The following is a 25,070-nucleotide window of genomic DNA, read 5'->3' as shown; positions in this document are numbered from 1 at the left end:
GCCTGCACCGCCGTCGAACCGGCCCTGCCTGAGAGCACACACACAGAACACGATGTATAACACACACACACACACACACACGCCTGCACGCCTGTTCTATACAGTATGCTCCATTAGTGCAGTGTGTGGAGGCAGGTTAGCTGCCGCTATGAGGAGCCGTCTGATGCAACGCGGTGACATGTAGCGTGAGGTCATCTGATGTAAGCTCTGTTGAATGTGATGGTAGTGGAGACCCTGCTGTTTGAACTGATTCACCTCATGCACTGAACTGTATTGTAATGTATTTTATGAGTGATCTGTGTGTGTGTGTGTGTGTGTGTGTGTGTGTGTGTGTGTGTGTGTGTGTGTGTGTGTGTGTGTGTGTGTGTGTGTGTGTGTGTGTGTGTGTGTGTGTGTGTGTGTGTGTGTGTGTGTGTGGTGTGCGGAGAGGTGCAATTTGATGAGTGATATGTGTGTGTGTGTGTGTGTGTGGTGTACGGAGAGGTGCAATTTGATGAGTGATGTGTGTGTGTGTGTGTGTGTGTGTGTGGTGAACGGGAAAGCGTTACCGTTTGAAATCCTCCACCTGGATGCCCACCGAGTGGAACTGTGGAAGCCCTCTCCTCTCGGACTCCGAGTCCGTCGCTGTCTCAACCTAGCGTAACACACACACACACATCAAACACACACACACACACACACACACACACACACACACACACACACACACACACACACACACACACACACACAGAAATTCAAGAGTTTTCCCACAAAAATACATGCTCACATCATGGAAAATACTTGGTGTTGTGGATTAGCATTTGTTTTTGAGTGAGTGGGTCTGTCCAAAACAGAAGGCAGCTGCCTGCTGTCTTGCTAGATAGAGATAGATAGATAGATACTTTATTGATCCCTGTCTGCTGCCTGCTGTCTCGCTGCCTTCAGCTGTCTAACGAGTCAGTTGCTGTAGCAGGTATCAAGGTAGCAACTTTGTCTCGGAGTGTTTCGGACAGCCTAGCAAGCTGGCAACACAGAACGCTGTTGCCAGGATACCAACAGATGACTTGACAGTTGACACACTTGTGTTCACATCGCTGACTTTATAATTCAATAGAATTTTGGATGTTGAAGGCAGCTGCCACATTTCAGAAGACGGCACTTTATGGAAATATTTGACTCGGACACGCCTTGAGGCCTTGTTACCACTGACTGCTATCTCAGGGGGCAACTACTGTAGGCATGACGTGGTTTTAGCAGTGATGTGTGCTTCATGTGTGCTTCCTTTGTGTTGTTTCATATCGGCAGTAAGCGTTTAGCACGCTGCTTATGAGCCCTGAGCACCTAAGATTGTAAAAAGTTCAACTCCGAGTGGAAAAGCTCCCGCCTTTTTATGACAACATAGTGCACCTGCCGTTATATCAGTGGCAAAGCATGTGTGTGTGTGTGTGTGTGTGTGTGTGTGTGTGTGTGTGTGTGTGTGTGTGTGTGCGTGTGTGTGTGAGAGTGAGTGTATGTGTGTGTGAGAGAGAGAGTGTGTGTGTGTGTGCGTGTGTGAGAGAGAGAGAGAGTGTGTGTGTGTGTGCATGTGTGTGTGTGTGTGTGTGTGTGTACCTGTATCCCCACAGACGAGCGTGCCGTTTTCAGGTACTCCTCTGCCTTGGACACCAGCACGGCTTTGTCGCACGTCTGGATGGAGCCCTGGCTTCCTGTGGACAGCAGCCGCTTGCCCCCGCCGCCGCCGTCCAGCCCCGAGGGGAGATGCCGCAGGGCCCTAGTGCCCTCCGCCAGGCCCAGGCCCAGGCCCCCCTCCAGCTGCAGGTCCGGCGCGGACTCGGTGCTGCTCTGGGCCGTCACGGAGATGATGGGGCGCGTGACGCTGCGGGGGGGCACCTGAGGGGGGGTCTGCTTCACGCTGGGGGGGTACGAGACTCCTGGAGCTGAGGAAGAGGAGAGGAAGAGGAGAGGAAGAGAAAAGGAACAAGTGTGATTATAAATACCTCAAACTGGGGGGGGGGGGGGGGGGTTACTCCTGAAGCTGAGGGGTGCGCAGGCCAGGAGGAAGAAAGGAGGAAGAGGAGGAGGAGGAGAAAGAGAGGAGGATGAGAAGAGACACATGTGGTATAAATAGTCCACACTCTCCAGGAGGAGAGAGAGAATAACAACACCCTTCTGGCAGCCCTTAAATCAGAGGAGGAGGAAGACAGAGATGAATTGATATAAATACCCCAATTATGTAATTCCAGCCAAAGCAGGAGGGATGAGCTGGTGACTCATAAATGTCAATGGCTGGGGTGCTATGGCTGAATGTGTGTGTGTGTGGGGTGTGTGTGTGTGTGTGTGTGTGTGTGTGTGTGTGTGTGTGTGTGTGTGTGTGTGAATATGTGTGTGGGTGGATGTATGTGATATGTACTGTAGGTGACTGGGGTGTCAGACGAGAGACAGAAGGCAAGAAGGAAGAGAGAAAATAAGTGAAGAGGGAGAAAAGAGGAAGAGAGAAAAGAGAGGAAGAGAGAAAAGGAGTGAAGAGAGAAAAGACAGGAAGAGCGGAAAAGTGATAAGGAGATAAACTAGAAATGCAATTCCAAGGAATTACCAGTGCATGAAATGCAAAAATAGATAGATAATGTAGATATGGTTACTAAGGTGTAGCTAGGGTAAATATGGTGGTTGCATAGTTTACAGAGAGTTGATAGTGTGAAGGTAGACAGTTTAAAGCTGAAACATTTTGATTTGCTGATTTCTATTCATGTTAAAATGTTAACTATGGTAACAATGATAACCAGGTTGATTGGTTAACTTAGCTACTGATTTCATGCAGTAATGGTAAAAATGTTAACTATGCTAACTATGCTCACAGTGTTAACCAGGTTGATTAGCTAACTTAGCTAATGATTTCTAGCAGTTATGCTAAAAATGCTAACTATGCTAGCAATGCTAACAATGGTAACAATGCTAACTTAAACTAACAATGCTAACCAGGTTGATTAGCTAACTTAACTGATGATTTCTAGCAATAATGCTAAAAATGCTAACTATGCTAAAATTGCTAACAATGCTAACCAGGTTGATTAGCTAACTTAGTTAGATGTTTTTTGCAGTTATGCTAAAAATGCTAACTATGCTAACAATGTTAACTATGCTAACCATGCTAACTAGCTAACTTGCTAGTGAAGACTTTTATTTTGAAACATTTGTTGCTAGGGTATCCATGGTGACCACTATCAGGAAGCAAGAAGTTACTGCAGCATAATCATGTTGGTTGCTATGGAAACGGTCATAGACGCTTAATTTTAATGGTTGGTATGTTGATTGCTAGGTACATGGAGGTTTCGTGTATTGACTGGAGGCATAGTTGATAACTGACAGTTGGAATGGTTGAACAGTTAAATAGTTGAGTAGTTACAATGGTTAAATGATTTAATAGTGTATTATTGCAGTGAGGACCTTTATTTTGAAACAGTTGTGGACAGAGGAAGTAGTGAAACAGAATCTGTAGTCTAAATGAGATTGTATGCTTAAAGCCTGAGACAGAAGGTGCCTCTCATATAGCGTTTACGCGTCCTCTCTCGCTCCTCGATCCTCACTGATCTACATAAAGAATGATGGAGCGGCAACAATGGGATAGTCTAGCCCTTCTTCTATCTTTCTTTATGTAGATCATTGAGGATCGAGGAGCGAGGGAGGACATATAAACGCTGCTTGAGAGGCACCCACAGTAAATACTTTGAAAGTTGTATGTAGATAGTCTAATTAATGTTGATAGACAGAATGTTTAATGGATGTTGATAGGCAGATTGTTTAATAGATATTGATTGACAGTTTAATGGGTGGATGAGTGAATGGTCTGAAGAAGATGAATGGATAGAAGGTTGGATGGAATGTGCCTTATATTCTTGTTAAGAGAGACACTGATACAGCTCTCTGAGAGTAGTTGATACAGGTGTAATCAATTTAACTGGCTAGTCTTTAGAGAGAGTGTGCTTAAAGCCTGAGACAGAGTAAATCATTTAAAAGTTGAATGTAGATAGTCTAATTAATGTTGATAGACAGAGAGTTTAATGGATGTTGATAGGCAGATTGTTTAATAGATGTTGATAGACAGTTTAATGGGTGGATGAGTGAATGGTCTGAAGAAGATGAATGGATAGAAAGTTGGATGGAATGTGCCTTATATTCTTGTAGACTGGAGAGACACAGCTCTCTACTGAGAGTAGTGGATACAGATACAGGTGTAATCAATTTAACTGGCTAGTCTTAAGAGAGCCAGTGTATGTAGCCTGAGAGAGAGAGAGAGCTGCTGCACCTGGACTGGCCACCTGGCGTAACATTCTAATTGCTGCCGTGATGTCATAATGAGCAATGTTAAGTCTATGGGGAAATGTTTAATAGTTTTTAATTTACAGTTTAAAAAGTATAAAAGTTACAAAGTTAAAACATATAAAGCACACATGTCCTAAATAAGACCTACGCAACAACGTTTGAATGAAGTTTCTACGTTAAACGGTTGAAGCTGCATTAAACACGTTAGAAGAAGAATAATAAGAACTAGAAATGCAATTCCAAGGAATTACCAGTGCATGAAAATGCAAAAATAGATAGATAATGTAGATATGGTTACTAAGGTGTAGCTAGGGTAAACATGGTGGTTGCATAGTTTACAGAGTGTTGATAGTGTGAAGGTAGACAGTTTAAAGATGAAACATTCCAGTTTTAACTTAACTAATGATTTATATTCATGTTAAAATGTTGATTAGCTAACTTAGCTAATGATTTCTAGCAGTTATGTTAAAAATGCTAATTATGCTAGCAATGCTAACTTTACTAACAATGCTAACCAGGTTGATTAGCTAACTTAACCGATGATTTCTAGCAGTAATGCTAAAAATGCTAACTATGCTAACAATGCTAAATTTGCTAACATTGCTAACCAGGTTGATTAGCTAACTTAGGTGATGATTTTTTACAGTTATGCTAAAAATGCTAACTATGCTAACAATGCTAACTATGCTAAAATGCTAACCAGGTTGATTAGCTAACTTAGCTAATCATTTCTAGCAGTTATGCTAAAATGCTAACTATGCTAACAATGCTAACTATGCTAACCATGCTAACTAGCTAACTTGCTAGTGAGGACTTTTATTTTGAAACATTTGTTGCTAGGGTATCCATGGTGGCCACTATCAGGAAACAAGAAGTTACTGCAGTATAATGATGTTGGTTGCTATGGAAACGGTCATAAACGCTTAATTTTAATGGTTGCTATGTTGGTTGCTAGGTACATGGAGGTTTCATGTAGCTGACCGGAGGCATGGCTGATGATAACTGACAGTGGGAATGGTTGAACAGTTAAATAGATTAGTAGTTTCAATGGTTAAATGATTTAATAGTGTATTATTGCAGTGAGGACTTTTATTTTGAAACAGTTGTGGACAGAGGAAACAGTTTAACAGGTATATGTAGTCTTCACAGAGAATGTATGCTTAAAGCCTGAGAGAGAGAGAGAGCTGCTGCAGCTGGCCTGGCCACCTGGCAGAAGATTCTGATTGCCCTATTATGATGTCATAATCACAATGTTAAGTCTATGGGGAAATTGTCATTTTAATTAATTAATAGTTTAAAAAGTATAAAAGTTACAAAGTTGAAAAATACAAAGCCCGGATGGCCTAAGTAAGACCTACGCAGCGCAGTTTGAATGAAGTTTCTACGTTAAACGGTTGAAGCTCCATTAAGTGCGTTAGAAGAAGAAGAATAACTAGAAATGCAATTCCAAGGAATTACCAGTGCATGAAAATGCAAAAATAGATAGATAATGTAGATATGGTTACTAAGGTGTAGCTAGGGTAAACATGGTGGTTGCATAGTTTACAGAGTGTTGATAGTGTGAAGGTAGACCGTTTAAAGATGAAACATTCCAGTTCTAACTTAACTAACTTCTAACTTAACTATATTCATGGTAAAATGTTGATTAGCTAACTTAGCTAATGATTTCTAGCAGTTACGTTAAAAATGCTAATTATGCTAGCAATGCTAACTTTACTAACAATGCTAACCAGGTTGATTAGCTAACTTAACCGATGATTTCTAGCAGTAATGCTAAAAATGCTAACTATGCTAACAATGCTACATTTGCTAACAATGCTAACCAGGTTGATTAGCTAACTTAGGTGATGATTTTTTGCAGTTATGTTAAAAATGCTAACTATGCTAACAATACTAACTATGCTAAAAATGCTAACCAGGTTGATTAGCTAGCTTAGCTAATAATTTCTAGCAGTTATGCTAAAAATGCTAACAATGCTAACTATGCTAACCATGCTAACTAGCTAACTTGCTAGTGAGGACTTTTATTTTGAAACATTTGTTGCTAGGGTATCCATGATGGCCACTATCAGGAAACAAGAAGTTACTGCAGTATAATGATGTTGGTTGCTATGGAAACGGTCATAAACGCTTAATTTTAATGGTTGCTATGTTGGTTGCTAGGTACATGGAGGTTTCATGTAGTTGACCAGAGGCATGGCTGAGGATAACTGACAGTGGGAATGGTTGAACAGTTAAATAGATTAGTAGTTTCAATGGTTAAATGATTTAATAGTGTATTATTGCAGTGAGGACTTTTATTTTGAAACAGTTGTGGACAGAGGAAACAGTTTAACAGGTATATGTAGTCTTCATAGAGAATGTATGCTTAAAGCCTGAGAGAGAGAGAGAGCTGCTGCAGCTGGCCTGGCCACCTGGCAGAAGATTCTAATTGCCCTATTATGATGTCATAATCACAATGTTAAGTCTATGGGGAAATTGTCATTTTAATTAATTAATAGTTAAAAAAGTATAAAAGTTACAAAGTTGAAAAATACAAAGCCCGGATGGCCTAAGTAAGACCTACGCAGCGCAGTTTGAATGAAGTTTCTACGTTAAACGGTTGAAGCTCCATTAAGTGCGTTAGAAGAAGAATAATAACTAGAAATGCAATTCCAAGGAATTACCAGTGCATGAAAATGCAAAAATAGATAGATAATGTAGATATGGTTACTAAGGTGTAGCTAGGGTAAACATGGTGGTTGCATAGTTTACAGAGAGTTGATAGTGTGAAGGTAGACAGTTTAAAGATGAAACATTCCAGTTCTAACTTAACTAATGATTTCTATTCATGTTAAAATGTTGATTAGCTAACTTAGCTAATGATTTCTAGCAGTTACGCTAAAAATGCTTATTATGCTAGCAATGCTAACTTTACTAACAATGCTAACCAGGTTGATTAGCTAACTTAACCGATGATTTCTAGCAGTTATGCTAAAAATGCTAACTATGTTAACAATGCTAACTATGCTAACTAGCTAACTTGCTAGTGAGGACTTTTATTTTGAAACATTTGTTGCTAGGGTATCCATGGTGGCCACTATCAGGAAACAAGAAGTTACTGCAGTATAATCATGTTGGTTGCTATGGAAACGGTCATAAACGCTTAATTTTAATGGTTGCTATGTTGGTTGCTAGGTACATGGAGGTTTCATGTAGTTGACTGGAGGCATAGTGGATGATAACTGACAGTTGGAATGGTTGAACAGTTCAATAGTTGAGTAGTTTCAATGGTTAAATGATTTAATAGTGTATTATTGCAGTGAGGACCTTTATTTTGAAACAGTTGTGGACAGAGGAAGTAGTGAAACAGGATCTGTAGTCTTAATGAGATTGTATGCTTAAAGCCTGAGACAGAAGGTGCCTCTCATAGCGTTTACGCGTCCTCTCTCGCTCCTCACTGATCTACATAAAGAATGATGGAGCGGCAACAATGGGATAGTCTAGCCCTTCTTCTATCTTTCTTTATGTAGATCATTGAGGATCGAGGAGCGAGGGAGGACATATAAACGCTGCTTGAGAGGGACCCACAGTAAATACTTTAAAAGTTGTATGTAGATAGTCTAATTAATGTTGATAGATAGAATGTTTAATGGATGTTGATAGGCAGATTGTTTTATATTGATTGACAGTTTAATGGGTGGATGAGTGAATGGTCTGAAGAAGATGAATGGATAGAAGGTTGGATGGAATGTGCCTTATATTCTTGTTAAGAGAGACACTGATACAGCTCTCTGAGAGTAGTTGACACAGGTGTAATCAATTTAACTGGCTAGTCTTAAGAGAGCCAGAGTACTCTTAAAGCCTGAGACAGAGTAAATAATTTAAAAGTTGAATGTAGATAGTCTAATTAATGTTGATAGACAGAGAGTTTAATGGATGTTGATAGACAGATTGTTTAATAGATGTTGATAGACAGTTTAATGGGTGGATGAGTGAATGGTCTGAAGAAGATGAATGGATAGAATGTTGGATGGAATGTGCCTTATATTCTTGTAGAATGGAGAGACACAGCTCTCTACTGAGAGTAGTGGATACAGATACAGGTGTAATCAATTTAACTGGCTAGTCTTAAGAGAGCCAGCCTGAGACAGAGTAGATTGTTTAAAAGTTCAATGTAGAGCGTCTAATTGATGTTGTTGATAGGCAGACTGTTTAGAATGGGTGGATGAGTGAATGGTTTGAAGAAGATGAATGGATATAAAGTTGGATGGAATTAGGAGGACTTATTTTGATACTGTTGTGCACAGAGGATACAGGGGAACAGAATATGTAGTCTTCAGAGAGGAGCCTGAGAGAAACTGACAGTTGGTGCCCAGGTGGCTGACCAGCTGGGGTAACATTCTAATTGCTGCCGTGATGTCATAATGAGCAATGTTAAGTCTATGGGGGAAATGGTGATTTTAACTAATAGTTTAAAAAGTATAAAAGTTACAAAGTTGAAAAATACAAAGCACATATGGCATAAGCAAGACCTACGCAACAAAGTTTGAATGAAGTTTCTACGTTAAACGGTTGAAGCTGAATTGCGAGCGTTAGAAGAAGAAGTTTAACTAGAAATGCAATTCCAAGGAATTACCAGTGCATGAAAATGCAAAAATAGATCGATAATGTAGATATGGCTACTAAGGTGTAGCTAGGGTAAACATGGTGGTTGCATAGTTTACAGAGAGTTGATAGTGTGAAGGTAGACAGTTTAAAGATGAAACATTCCAGTTCTAACTTAATTAATGATTTCTATTCATGTTAAAATGTTGATTAGCTAACTTAGCTAATGATTTCTAGCAGTTACGCTAAAAATGCTAATTATGCTAGCAATGCTAACTTTACTAACAATGCTAACCAGGTTGATTAGCTAACTTAACCGATGATTTCTAGCAGTAATGCTAAAAATGCTAACTATGCTAAATATGTTAACAATGCTAACCAGGTTGATAAGCTAACTTAGTTGATGATTTTTTGCAGTTATGCTAAAAATGCTAACTATGCTAACTAGCTAACTTGCTAATGAGGACTTTTATTTTGAAACATTTGTTGCTAGGGTATCCATGGTGGCCACTATCAGGAAACAAGAAGTTACTGCAGTATAATCATGTTGGTTGCTATGGAAACGGTCATAAACACTTAATTTTAATGGTTGCTATGTTGGTTGCTAGGTACATGGAGGTTTCATGTAGTTGACTGGAGGCATAGTGGATGATAACTGACAGTTGGAATAGTTGAACAGTTCAATAGTTGAGTAGTTTCAATGGTTAAATGATTTAATGGTGTATTATTGCAGTGAGGACTTTTATTTTGAAACAGTTGTGGACAGAGGAAACAATTGACAATTCACTGATCTACATAAAGAATGATGGAGCGGCAACAATGGGATAGTCTAGCCCTTCTATCTTTCTTTATGTAGATCATTGAGGATCGAGGCCCGAGGAGCGAGTGAGGACATATAAACGCTGCTTGAGAGGCACCCACAGTAAATACTTGTATGTAGATAGTCTAATTAATGTTGATAGACAGAATGTTTAATGGATGTTGATAGGCAGATTGTTTAATAGATATTGATTGACAGTTTAATGGGTGGATGAGTGAATGGTCTGAAGAAGATGAATGGATAGAAGGTTGGATGGAATGTGCCTTATATTCTTGTTAAGAGAGACACTGATACAGCTCTCTGAGAGTAGTTGATACAGGTGTAATCAATTTAACTGGCTAGTCTTAAGAGAACCATAGTGTGCTTAAAGCCTGAGACAGAGTAAATCATTTAAAAGTTGAATGTAGATAGTCTAATTAATGTTGATAGACAGAGAGTTTAATGGATGTTGATAGGCAGATTGTTTAATAGATGTTGATAGACAGTTTAATGGGTGGATGAGTGAATGGTCTGAAGAAGATGAATGGATAGAAAGTTGGATGGAATGTGCCTTATATTCTTGTAGACTGGAGAGACACAGCTCTCTACTGAGAGTAGTGGATACAGATACAGGTGTAATCAATTTAACTGGCTAGTCTTAAGAGAGCCAGTGTATGTAGCCTGAGAGAGAGAGAGAGAGAGCTGCTGCACCTGGACTGGCCACCTGGCGTAACATTCTAATTGCTGCCGTGATGTCATAATGAGCAATGTTAAGTCTATGGGGAAATGTTTAATAATTTTTAATTTACAGTTTAAAAAGTATAAAAGTTACAAAGTTTAAAAATATATTGCACAGGTCTCCTTAGTAAGACCTACGTAGCAAAGTTTGAATCAAGTTTCTACGTTAAACGGTTCAAGCTGAATTGCGAGCGTTAGAAGAAAAAGAATAATAACTAGAAATGCAATTCCAAGGAATTACCAGTGCATGAAAATGCAAAAATAGATAGATAATGTAGATATGGTTGCTAAGGTGTAGCTAGGGTAAACATGGTGGTTGCATAGTTTACAGAGAGTTGATAGTGTGAAAGTAGACAGTTTAAAGATGAAACATTCCAGCTCTAACTTAACTAGTGATTTCTATTCATGTTAAAATGTTGATTAGCTAACTTAGGTAATGATTTCTAGCAGTTATGCTAAAATGTTAATTATGCTAGCAATGATAACTTTACTAACAATGCTAACCAGGTTGATTAGCTAACTTAACCGATGATTTCTAGCAGTAATGCTAAAAATGCTAACAATGCTAAATTTGCTAATAATGCTAACCAGGTTGATTAGCTGACTTAGTTGATGATTTTTTGCAGTTATGCTAAAAATGCTAACTATGCTAACTATGCTAACCATGCTAACTTGCTAGTGAGGACTTTTATTTTGAAACATTTGTTGCTAGGGTATCCATGGTGGCCACTATCAAGAAACAAGAAGTTACTGCAGTATAATCATGTTGGTTGCTATGGAAACGGTCATGAACACTTAATTTTAATGGTTGCTATGTTGGTTGCTAGGTACATGGAGGTTTCATGTAGTTGACTGGAGGCATAGTGGATGATAACTGACAGTTGGAATGGTTGAACAGTTCAATAGTTGAGTAGTTTCAATGGTTAAATGATTTAATAGTGTATTATTGCAGTGAGGACTTTTATTTTGAAACAGTTGTGGACAGAGGAAACAGTTAACAGGATATGTGTAGTCTTCTGAGAGAATGTATGCTTAAAGCCAGAGAAACTGACAGTTGGTGCCCAGGTGGCCGGCCACCTGGCCTAAGATTCTAATTGCTGCCGTGATGTCATAATGAGCAATGTTAAGTCTATGGGGGAAATTGTAATAGTTTTTAACTAATAGTTTAAAAAGTATAAAAGTTACAAAGTTGAAAAATACAAAGCCCACATCGCGTAAGTAATACCTACGCGACAAAATTTGAATGGAGTTTCTACGTTAAGCGGTTGAAGCTGAATTGCGTGCGTTAGAAGAAGAATAATAAGAAGAAGCAGAAGACCGAGGAAGAACAGTACAGTGCATTTTCATGCACTGTAATAATAAGAAGTTTTGGAATAACAGTACAGTGCATTTTCATGCACTGTAATAATAAGAAGTTTTGGAATAACAGTACAGTGCATTTTCATGCACTGTAATAAGAAAACTTGGAATAACAGTATAGTGCATTTTCATGCACTATAATTAAAGAGCATAAACACACAAAATCAGTTCAGAACAAACAGACAAATTATGAAATCAGAGAAGGGGGAAGAGAAGACATGAAAGGATGGGGAGAAGGAGAGGAGAGAGATAGAACAGAGAGAAATGAAAAAATGAGGAAAGAGGTAGAAGAGAAGAAATGAGAAGATGAGAAGAAGAGAGGGAATATATGAGAGGATGAGGAAAGAGGTAGAACAGAGAGGAGAGGAGAGAACTGAAGAGATAATGATTAACTCTTGGTCAGTTAAGCAATGCTAGCTAATTGCCTTGGCATAGCCACAAACAATATGCTACAATTATTCAGTCATCAGCATATGGGCTCTTTAAGTGTCTTATTGTAGTTGTACTTGTGTGGTTGTGTGTGTGTGTGTGTGTGTGTTTATGATACCTGTGGGGACAAGCTGTGCACAATTCACATCACAAGTGTCAAAGAGGTGGGAGAGGAGCAAGGTGTGTGTGTGTGTGTGTGTGTGTGTGTTACCTGAGGGTGCAGGTTGTGTGCGGTCAACACTGCAGGCGGTGGGGAGACGGAACTGGATCCCTGTGGACATGAGGTGACATCATTACAATTCACACCAGCAAAGAGGTGACAGACACACACACACACACACACACACACACACACACACACACACACACACACACACACACACACACAAACACACACTACAGACATATAAAACATTACTGTCTTCTTAACGCCACTTCACTGTGCTGGACAACAGATACAGTACATACACAGATAAAATGCATCTCTCTCTCACACACACACACACACACACACACACACACACACACACAGTGCATACATGCATTGCACAGCATTACATATGACATCACACGGAACCCTGAGAACCTTGTTAGTCAGACGCTAATCTCTCCATCCTCAGACGATGTCATGAAATCAGGCAGATCACAACAACCTCAAATCATAAACAAAACATAAACAACCTCAAATCATAAACAAAACACAAACAACCTCAAATCATAAACAAAACAAAAACAACCTCAAATCATAAACAAAACCAACAAAACACAATCAGATGATCATAACATGATGGAGATTTATAATAGCAAATCCAATTCATATAAAACAAGTCAATCAATGAATACATAAACAGGAACTGAAAATTAAAGAAAATAAATCATAACATACTTGAAAATGGTAAGTTTTGTAAATTAATTTAAAAAAATGCAGATAACAATAAAATAAGTGGAGTGGAGTACAAATGTTAGTCATTCAAATGTAACGCTGCCCCTTGTAGGACAAACGGCACATCAGCATGTCCACATGAGAGATTCATTAGGACACAGGAGATCCACAGCAGATTCCACAGGGTTGACTGATACAGTACATTTAACAGATCAGAGTAAACCCTCCACAGAAAGAGAGAGCGATACACAGAGAAAGAGAGAAAGAAAGGGAGAGATAAAGACACTTTTCTGTTTGTATGCTCTTGACCCGATATCACGTTATGAAATACCAGATACAAACCCTACAGAAACAATGGGGGGATGAGGGGGATGTGCACAACAACACAAGTGGAGAACAGTACGTCCTCTCTCCGTCTACAGCCCCTGTTCTTCACAGAGGCCCTGACCGTCAGACAGAACAGAACAGGATGGACATCGGGGGCCACTAAGGGCCACTCAGGTGTAGCATGACGACTCTATGGAGCGTGACGACTCTATGGGGGCGTTCAGGTGTAGCGTGACCACACTATGGGGGCGTTCAGGTGTAGCGTGACGACACTATAGAGCGTGACGACTCTATGGGGGCGTTCAGGTGTAGCGTGACCACACTATGGGGGCGTTCAGGTGTAGCGTGACGACACTATAGAGCGTGACGACTCTATGGGGGCATTCAGGTGTAGCGTGACCACACTATGGAGCGTGATGACACTATGGGGGCATTCAGGTGGAGCGGGACGACACTATGGGGTGTTCAGGTGGAGTGTGATGACACTATGGGGTGTTCAGGTGGAGTGGGACGACACTATGGGGTGTTCAGGTGGAGTGGGACGACACTATGGGGTGTTCAGGTGGAGTGTGATGACACTATGGGGTGTTCAGGTGGAGTGGGACGACACTATGGGGCGTTCAGGTGGAGTGTGATGACACTATGGGGTGTTCAGGTGGAGTGGGACGACACTATGGGGTGCTCAGGTGGAGTGGGACGACTCTATGGAGCGTGACCACACTATGGGGGCGCTCATATGCAGCTTCTAGATGCCCACAGACGTGATGCCACAGTACAAGCTCTCAGCGTCAGCGTGGAGGATTCTCCTGATCCACCCGAGACTGCAGCAGGGCCTGGGTGTAGGGGCTGTGATGGGGGTATGGTGTGTATTAGGGGTAGGGTAGGGTTGTGTTGTATATTAGGGGTAGAGTAGGGTTATGGTGTGTATTAGGGGTAGAATAGGGTTATGGTGTATATTAGGGGTAGAGTAGGGGTATGGTGTATATTAGGGGTAGGGTTGTGTTGTATATTAGGAGTAGAGTACGGTTGTGTTGTATATTAGGGGTAGAGTAGGGTTATGGTGTGTATTAGGGGTAGGGTTATGGTGTATATTAGTTGTAGGGTAGGGGTATGGTGTATATTAGGGGTAGGGTAGGGTTATGGTGTATATTAGGGGTAGAGTAGGGATATGGTGTATATTAGGGGTAGGGTTGTGTTGTATATTAGGGGTAGGGTAGTGTTATGGTGTATATTAGGGGTAGGGTAGGGTAATGGTGTATATTAGGGGTAGAATAGGGTTATGGTGTATATTAGGGGTAGAGTAGGGGTATGGTGTATATTAGGGGTAGGGTTGTGTTGTATATTAGGAGTAGAGTACGGTTGTGTTGTATATTAGGGGTAGGGTAGGGTTATGGTGTATATTAGGGGTAGAGTAGGGTTATGGTGTATATTAGGGGTAGTGTAGTGTGTTGTGTTGTATATTAGGGGTAGGGTGGGGTTATGGTGTATATTAGGGGTAGTGGGGCCAGGGCTGGGGTCCTTGGATTGACTCTGAGCTCTGAGCACTCTACTTCTAGAACAGAGGGCAAGAAATGTGCTGCTGCTCATAGAGGTCATAGTAAAGGTATAAAGGTCACGGCTACTATTGGATTCTGCCGCTGCTCATAGATGTCATAGTAAAGGTATAAAGGTCATGGCTACTATTGGATTCTGCCAGAGCCCCTTTAGGGAGAGCCGGTCCACTTCCTATTAACTCCATTGTACCGGATTGTTCATGCAATCTGTTGAAATTCCGCTAGGGGCGTTGCCGAGCAAGTGATAAATGAATTGTGGTCTATGGGGCTAAGCAGCTAGAACTCGTTTTTTTCACAGTTGGCAACTTCATTTCTTAATGTACATTGTCGTAGTAGCTACCTGAGTATAGGTTTTCCACTGGAAATGAAATAAAAAGTCACTCATGTCCTTTCTGCTTTTCATAGGATGGGCCGTTTTCCCTGTAACATGCTAGCATTTAGCTCATGGATGCTCGCGACAATCGCGACCGATTACGACCGTCGTGAAGCTGAACCTTCTTTTAGGTCTATGGCCGTAAAGTGGTTCGCTTGTGTCACGTGACATGAAAACTTTGAAAGGGTTTTTAGGAATAACAACACATATTGAACATTGTATTGGTCAGCTGATTGTCAAGTCAAGTTATCCTGCATCGCATGCATTAATGCAATTTTAGGAGAAAAAATTATATAACGACAAATGTGGTACTGGGGGGTTCAGCTCCATTGCTACCCATTCATTCATCACTTGCTCGCGATCGCCCTCTAGTTGCAGTACCATGCGGAAGTATTTCGCTAGTGGTCCTTCTCCCCTTATTAGACATTCTCTGATTCTGCTGCTGCTCATAGAGGTCATAGTAAAGGTATAAAGGTCATGGCTACTATTGGATTCTGCTACATACAAGAGCCTCTGGCTTCAGAACACCACAGCTCTGCAACCTCCATTTTGATTTATTTCCAGATTGTGTGGTCGCTAGTTATGTCAGCGAGTTATGTAAATTATTCAACTAAATCCGGCCAAGGTAAAATGTGTCCAAAATTTAGCAACGATGTATTGAGTATGTGCTCCAGTAAAGTCTCTAAAGTGATGTGACACATTTAAATAGACAAAACTTACTTTAACATACAGTTTATGCACATTTGTATCGATCATTATGTCTTAATATCTATGCTGTTATTCTGAAACAGGAATATTGACAACTGATTTAAATGGGATGGAGAATCATTTGAAGAGGTGATCTCATCACACGTACCATCCAGCCTAGGTCGTTCTGCTAATATACCAGCGCCTATAGGACAAGAAGAGGAAAACAACGTACAACAACTTAATCGGCTATTTTAATCATGTCTGCATTTTGTTTGGCCTGCTTGTTTTGAATTTATTTCAGTTAAATTTAGAGAATATTTCACTAACCAAATTCATTAAAATGAATTGGTTCTAAAGTAGTTTAATCCATTGGTTTAGGATCACAGACTAAGGAAATGCCTTTTATGAGTTTAATCCAGAATAAAGCCAACGGAAAAGACTTGAATTGATCAGAGCTTTGGAGACAACAGCTGAACAAATTCAGTCACTTGCAACTGTATTTAACATGAGCGATAAGGGCTTCTCTAACAGAGTAGACTTTAGTAATCAGAACTAAAAAGTGAATAGGATTTTGGCGTAGGGCTTGACTTCTAATACATGAGTGAAGATCCCAAAGATAGAAGGTGGAATAAGACTGAAGTTTTACCTGTCTAATTAGAAGAAAATAAGTATGGTTTTAGAACAGGGGTTTTACTTACCAACAGCATGTTGCAGCTATACTGTAGTGTAGCTCTACCTACACAGTCAGTGTTAAAACAAATGTAACTGGAGCATAGCATTTCAGCTGGGATTGAACACTGCTGCTAGCATGGGACATGACGGTACAGTGGGATTGAACACTGCTGCTAGCATGGGACATGGCGGTACGCTGGGATTGAACACTGCTGCTAGCATGGGACGTGACGGTACGGTGGGTGGTTAATCACCCTCTACCTTAACAACCTCCTTACGCTTCGGGGGCACAGTGGACCGAAGGGCAACAGATCACTGGTATGGGCCTTCTGATAGAATCCATTACGTAGCTGTTATAGCCTCTGTATCTTTCATAAGTGAGTGGACACGTTTCCATATTTGAATTACTGCCATCTGCTACCATTATGTGATACTCTGAGCCAAGGATACAGTATGTGCTGCTCTGAATGAACTGTGGTCATTTGATTCTAGTGAGAATATTGTGTGCATATTGCTGGCCATTGTCATTGTGCGTGATGCATGGTTTGAGATTAAAGCTATGAGCCCCATGAAAAGCCATTAGTGTAAAGTCACCCAGATCGCACAATGACACCATGAACCATGGACATCCCACCCAGTGGTGTCTGAATCAAACCAGAGAATATTGTCTTTGAGTTGGTTTCAATGTCTCATATATTGGTTTATGAAAAAATATACAACTTATGAACCATCAACCATAAATTCACATTTAAGCATCACAGTAAGCATTCAAGTAATCAAACGTATGAAAAACAAACAAAAGAAAATACCATTGAAATGCCAGAAAAGTTCAAGAAAAAAGAAGACTTGGCAGGTCAAATGTCCTGGAGTGACCACCATAGCACACGCAAGAGGAACCAGGGAGACGGCCAGTTGATCTGAGGGATTTCTGTAGTGCGCCTCTTTGAGTCTCACAAGTTCTCCCCAAGTCCTGATCACATTCCCCTCTATCTTTGCCATGTCCTCATTGGATGGTCTTATGCTCCGTTCAACATGTCATAACAACCACATCGCCATGGCAGCTTCGTTGCTAATGTAAACATGAATAGGTGGCCTGTTTAGGCATCTTCCAAACACATTCCCACAGTAAAAATGTACACAAAGCAATCAATAGCTACAGATGTAAGCAAGTAATGACCATTCAAAATAACTTTCTTACTTGTCAACCACCGAAATGATTATTTTTTCCCCATCATGACAAGTAAAGGGGTAAGAAAATTGTAATCAAACCTTGTTGTACACTCTTGTACACTCGTCTATCAAACTCTGTTGTAGTTTTAAATTGATAACTGGTAGAATGTAAAGAGAGGTCCACCTCCCATAGAGATATTACTTAACACACACACACACACACACATCCTTGAAAGAAGCCATACCACAGTAATTACCTTATCTGATTGCACGTTACCCCTGCCCCCCCCACACACACACACGCACGCACGCACGCACACACACACACAATCACATCCTGCAGTTCATCTCAGTCTATTTTTTAACACATCTACATCATTTCAACGAAAAGACAATTCTGTTAATACTTGTAAAGAGTCGTCATGATTGCCCTACATGGCCTAGTGCCCATGAGGAACACACAGGCTATGCGTGATCCCATGACCGCTGCAATGGACAGTCTAATACAGAGACACATCAACACCACAGACAAAGACATCATTTTGTGATGCTTCAATGAGGAATCTAATTTGTTGTATGTGTATAGATAACCGCAATGACCATTGCCAGTGTTTCTGTTTCTGTGAACCCACCTGCTCACACAAATGCCCATTTATAAATACAAATAGACCAATGCTACTGATGCATTGTGGGTAATTGCGAAGCTACTTGAGGCCACCTATATTTCGTCATCAACATTTCGTCATCAGGAATGAGAAACGTGTCATCATCCTCCTCATTTCGTTCATTGTTCCACATTCTAGTAATAAATACGTCTAATTTTAATAGCAGAACTGGGGCAGGGGAAGGAGTTTGGAGAATCATTCGGATCCATAGGTGTGACATGGAATGCCCTCTGCTCATGGAACATGTGATGGAGGATTCATCACCCTAGAAAGTAAAGGGCCGTTCACACCAAGAACGATAACTATAACGATAACTATAAACAAATATGGCTCCTGCTAATATGAATGATGACGTTCATACATAAACAATAACGACAACAACATGACGTATGATATCATTGGAGATCACTTTCAGACCAATTTTGAGAATGATAAAAAGCTAACGGCCAATCAGAACCCATCACATTTTCGCCTTCACATTCATTAACACGAGGAGAGACTTCCGTCGTTATTGTTGGTCAGTGTGGATACTTTTATCATAATGGTAATAGTTATCATTATCATTATCGTCCTTAGCGTAAATGCCGCAAAAGTGTACCAGGAAGGCAAGTGTTGTTTGGGTCCCCAAGCTGTGGAAATGGTATTCAGACAAAGTTGTTTACATACATGATATCTGATTTAAATGGGCGACTGTGGCACTAGTTTAGTTTTTTTTATATATTTGAAAGGGCTGTAGATGCATTTTATATAACATTATCATATGATATAGATTACATATGTATATAATAATAGCATATATTCTTGTACCTGATTCCTGAGTGGATTATGACACATTCCCGAGTCACACTAGTAGTTAGGGGATGATTCCCGAGTCACACTAATAGTTAGGGGATGATTCCCGAGTCACACTAGTAGTTAGGGGATGATTCCCGAGTCACACTAGTAGTTAGGGGATGATTCCCGAGTCACACTAATAGTTAGGGGATGGGCAGTGACACTGAACTTGGGCCAACACTTGTGCATCTAAGTTATAATCTGTCTCAGAGTGACTATAAAAAAGTCACTGACTTACCATCATGTATATGAAATAATGACTAAAAGCTTTACATCAATTATGTTACAGATACATCAGTTACCAAAACATCTGCAAATAGCTGACATCAACAGATGCTTTTGAGAATGTGTTTTACATTTGAATCACAATCAATAGGCTATTTCAAATAAAAAGGGACTTATCCTACAGTAGATCCCTGCTTCAAATAAAAAGTGAGCTATATCCTATATTCCTGCATAGCCTGTGTGAGGAAATATTATTTTGCAACTACACCAGAAAAATACCCAGGATCTGGTTTCACTATTAAATTCAAGAGATGATTTAAATTCATGAGATATCCAGAGATGCAGATCAGGTATTTTTTCCCTATTCAACCACATTTCAAAGATTCCATATCCATGGACCAAAGGAAAGAACATGTTGCCAGCTATCACATAGTGAGGCAGTATAAACTTCAAACCCGATTCCCTGTCTTGACTGACATCATATTAGACTTACACTGAAAACATCACCTGTCCTGTCACCAAACTAACCAAACCTGTTTGCAGCAAACACTCTAAACGTCACCTGATGTCACCGCTAGCCTGGGACTGTGTTGGCTACAATGTACACCAAAGGCCTCAGTAGCAGTAAGCTAGGTTTGCAACAACTGCTCTAACTGTCACTCGTGTTAACGCCCATCTCTCCATGCTGGTCACACATGCACAAGTGCTTAAGACTTTGGCATTAGGGAAATGGCTATTTATGCCTGCACTAAAAACTATATGGCAACTGACAGTCACCTGTCTCAGCACCAACTAACAATAGAGGTTAAACAGACACCCTGATGTCTGTGTAAGATTAGCTAATAATGCTAACAATGTGTAGTGTCTACTAAAGCTAGTAGTGTAGCCTACTTTATTGATTCTTAAGTGATCCAAGGACCAATACTGTATATCTTGTGGAATTGGGCACAACATTAATTTTGGCACATAAAGGGCAACTGCAGTTGTATTCCTGAACCCATAATCCCCGTCTCTGCGCTGTCTTACTGTCCTTATATTACCATACTCAATGGTGATCAGAGGATTCTGACCAGCTCAACGAGGACTCAACGACTCCCACAGATCTCTAGCATTGATTGGCCTAGACACTGAAAATGAACTGATTAAAACAGCCTCAAGATGAATAGTTAAATATGATGCTAACATCAAAGACGCTGGAATATGAGTACACCTGCAAATAACAATCTCACTAATATATGTGGAAACCTGAACATGGCAAACTGACAAGCATATAAACATACCTGCAAATACATCTCAAAGTGCTATAGAACGGTCTATATAACCGGTGCTATATAACGGTCTGCAAATGAGCACATGCCAAATACTGAACTGCATGACATCCAAACAAAAGATATACAACACTGGCTTTGCATAGAATGAATGTTTGAGGCATCATTGAAAGATGAGACTGAGCACCATTATATATGATTAGCATTCACTATCATCATAGGCTATACTATATGATTTTCCTCCCTAATGTTCTCTGGTGTCTCTCCTCCATATACCTACATAGAGGACAGGGAGTTACATATGACAACCACCATGAAACAAAATGTGTGCAACATTGGAAATTACTTTCTTTTAAATATAAGATGCTAAAATTCTAGCTTGAAGGCATTAAATACCCTATGGTTGCCATGACACCCTAGCGAGACTAGCAGCTGCCATCTCAGTCACAAACGCCACCCCCTCTTCCAGGCTAGAATAACCCAGCAGTCCTACACAGCCAGACCACTGGTAATACCAGAACAACCCAACAGTTCTACAGAGCCATACCACTGGTAATACCAGAACAACCCAACAGTCCCACACAGCCATATCACTATGGTGGTTCAGTCTTGACTTCATCTGTGAATATGAGGAGCTGCATGTTGTCAGGTCTGAGACAATTGCTGTTGGCCCACCGTGCAACTTCTACAGCCTTTCACAGCGTCTGGTCTGGTCTTCATCTGAACTGTGTGTGTGGGTGGTCTGGTCTTCATCTGAATCGTGTGGGTGGGTGGTTGGCTCTTATAACAGGTCTGATTGTAACAAACTGCATTTCTAAGTGAAAGTGGACCTGCCCGCCTACAGTAGCTATAGTAACGCAGTTCACAGTACAACCTGTGCCCTGAATGGAAAACCTTAAATATCTTGATCTTAATAACCTTAAATAAGATAAAATATGTTCCTCTCTTTCGTTAGATGTCACACCACTCCTTACGGTGGACATAGGGGTGTAACCTGGCACAGAGATCCATTACAGTAGGTGTTAGCGTGCCTGCTCAACGGTGTAGTGCTACATTATGTGTGTGCAGTAGCCTAGCTTTCATGGGGCACATTGCAGTATGTGGAATGTGTGTATGGCATGGGTTTGAGTGACTGTGTGTGTGTCAGTGTGTGTGTACTGTAATGTGCAGTCTAGGGCCTAGTCTGTGCATAGTATGCTCCATTAGTGGTTTTGCTATGGTCACAGTTTCTAACATCAAACAGGAATGTTCAATTTGGTAAAATACATAAAATAGATGAAAATCTACATATCTTTAGTGGGCATTATTATTATTATTATCATGTGTTATATATGATTTATATATATATATATATATACATATATATATATATATTTCTTTGATATGTACTGAAATTAAACCCTCTTTGTATGTACAAAAGTAGCGCAAATGTAATTTAATTACTAACTCTCTCCTGTAGGTTGGAATGGTAGACTCCTTCTTGAGAGTTAGAACATAGTTCTGGTGATCAGAACTTTATTCTTACTTATGTTCAGAGAACAGTTCATGGTGAACAATTCAATCAGTTGCTTTTGGGAGGCTGCAGAGAGAACAACCCAACATCTTCATCACTCTCCATTCCTGATCATTCCACTCACAATGCTAAGCTCTCTGTCCATTGAGGAAAAACCTGCTACTGAGAAGCCCAGCCAAACCAAGCTCAAGCTCAAGCTCAAGCTCCAACAACAGCTATCATGCTGTGTTTAGTTTTGTCGTTCTTTTTTCTTGTCCTCGCGTTGTCGTTCCCACGACTGACCATGGCTCCATATTCAGCCCGTACTGAAAAGGCTGAAGTTGACTGAAATGCTGCTGTATGAATGCCATACACGGCTGCATGCAACCTACTTGACAATATGGGAATGACGCTTATGGGTGGAATGATACTGGATGGAAGGATGCTTTTTTTCTGTGAAAGGGCCCATTCCATAAACATTTGCAATAACGTTAGTTACCTAACAGGCTAGCCTTCAGCTATACTCTTAGTCATAACAGGTGCTGTCTGTATAGTAGCCTACATAGCGTGAACTGATGTCTGAGGCTTTGATGGAGTGTTGCTTATGCTACCACGAAGAAGAAGACGAAGAAGAAGAAGAAGAAGAAGAAGAAGAATGAATGAATGAATCTATTACGATGAAGGCTATTTGCGGCTACAACACAGTGTATTACGTTTTGAATGGAATATTCTTTTTGGTTTTTAAATTTGAGCTAATAGATTTGAAGGAATTGTACCGGTAACTAATTGCAATTACCATGCACACACTAATGTTGATGGTAGACATAATAGGCAATTTTACCATCTGTATTATACCATCAATTTTACCATCTCTATGGTGCCTTGTGAAACAGCTCATTCTAGCTACACTTCTCTGGAGACCCAGTCGATGGGCCTAAATGCTGTCTTTTTCCTGTGAGCAAATTGAACATAGGAACATTTTAAACAAACATTCGGACATGTCTTACGCACAGCCACAGCCAGAACAAAAGTAGGTGTGTACAGTATGTTGCAAATTTAGAATGAATCATTTCAAATCGCCAGCGCTGATTGGAAGCTGTAAGGGATAATGGAAGATATGGCGCTGGGTGCACAGAAAGAAACGCACGTTTGAGGTGGTAAACCGTCCACAACGCGCTGCAGAGGTGCACTGCTGTCTGTGAATCCAACGCCATGGAGTCCATTATCCCGCGTGTACCACTGTTGCCACTTGCGTTGCGTTGCATGTTCATTAGCTGTTATAATTTACAGATTTTAATCGCTAAAACGGTTGTGTTTGTAGAACTACTTCTTTCCACCACATATCATATCAACTAATCTCTCAACTTGCAGGACAAACTGCCGTTACTAGTAGTAGGCCTAAAGTCACTCCCGTTGTCCCAGGATTCTGATGAACCTTAGCTTTTCTAAATCACTATGTTGCTTTGCCTATACAGCCATGAAACTAGCTGAAGGCCATCTCTGTCATATGCTACAATGTTGCTATGTTCTGAACATCTGTATTTTACAGCTCTGGTGCAACGTGACAGCTCACATAAACTTCACAAGTTCGGCGAATTAAAAGTGTGATACGGCCAAAAAACTGGAGCATGTGTGCAAATAACCTACAGTATGGTTATGATAGATAGATAGATAGATAGATACTTTATTGATCCCCAAGGGGAAATTCAAGAAGAAATTATGTGTAATAAATTCAAGATTTATTACACATCCTAAAGAGCACATGCCAAAGGGAAACTCAACCAAGCAGTGGCATAAGCAGAAATAAGCTGCTCTTACATCATGACTAATCCGCCAGTAGTTTTCAACATTCACACAGATTGTTCCGCTAATCCAAGCCTGTCTTGGAATGCTCTTTAATGATGTGTAGTTAAGGCTCACAAACACTCGCCATCTTTCTCTCTGTCAACGCATCACAGTGGGGATATAAACTGGGGAAAACATGGACGCCATTTTGATTCATGAGATCGTCCAAGCATCGTTCGCTTCTCCAGTCGTGCTATAGCCTCCGATTCACCACCACAACCCACACCAGTATCCTGTCAGAGGGTCAGTCCAACACCACACTCTTGTGTCCTTGCTCTCCGAAGGGCATCTTTTGGGTACTGTTTACATAATTGTGTCCTTGCTCCCTACATAGGCATCCTAGTTTCAAGGGGCCCAAGCAGGTCAATTTTTTGCTCTGAAGTTCTGAAGTTCTTCTCTACTATTAATAGCAGCTGAATTTTACTAAAGGTTTTGTTCCTTGCCATCTACAGTATGATTGCTCTCTTACATAGACATGTTAAGATAAGAAGATAAGGGTGACATCTTGTTTTCTTGATAAGTGGGCGTAAACAAATGAGCTTTGTTTCTTAAAACAGCAACTCAATGGACATCTTATCTGATAAGGAATGACTTGTCAGTAGCCCTAACAAACACCTGTAAAGCACTCATCTCCTGTTTCATTAGACATTAGACATGAGGCAAGAGCTGGTTTCAGATAGTCTTTAGGATAGTTCTCAATAGAATTATCTAAATGGCGGCTTTGATAAGACCCAGAATTATCTAAATGACCGCCATGATGATACCTGGTCGAAGTCTCTACATTTTTCAGTGCTTCCTTTCGAAGCCCCTAGCAAAGGGTACATGGGTGTCTCCTTCACAAAAGGAAGAAAATAGTGGA

At 40.5% G+C, this 25,070-nt stretch overlaps 1 protein-coding gene across 1 annotated transcript in view; it reads right to left on the bottom strand.

The window, feature by feature from the left end:
* The window catches only part of LOC134097450 (disks large-associated protein 2-like), a 67,890-nt gene that overhangs the window by 17,236 nt on the left and 25,584 nt on the right, over positions 1–25,070 (bottom strand). Inside the window, exons 11-13 of the mRNA XM_062550322.1 lie at positions 12,426–12,485; positions 1,594–1,919; positions 549–634 (exon numbers count right to left, since the gene is read on the bottom strand). Coding sequence (XP_062406306.1) covers positions 549–634; positions 1,594–1,919; positions 12,426–12,485 — 472 coding nt within the window. The remainder of the gene's footprint in view (positions 1–548; positions 635–1,593; positions 1,920–12,425; positions 12,486–25,070) is intronic.

The sequence above is a fragment of the Sardina pilchardus genome, chromosome 12 (assembly GCF_963854185.1).
Source record: "Sardina pilchardus chromosome 12, fSarPil1.1, whole genome shotgun sequence".
In the NCBI taxonomy this organism is placed as follows: Eukaryota; Metazoa; Chordata; class Actinopteri; order Clupeiformes; family Clupeidae; genus Sardina; species Sardina pilchardus.
The sequence above is the reverse complement of the archived record's forward strand: the minus strand, read 5'-3'. Positions and strand labels throughout refer to the sequence as shown.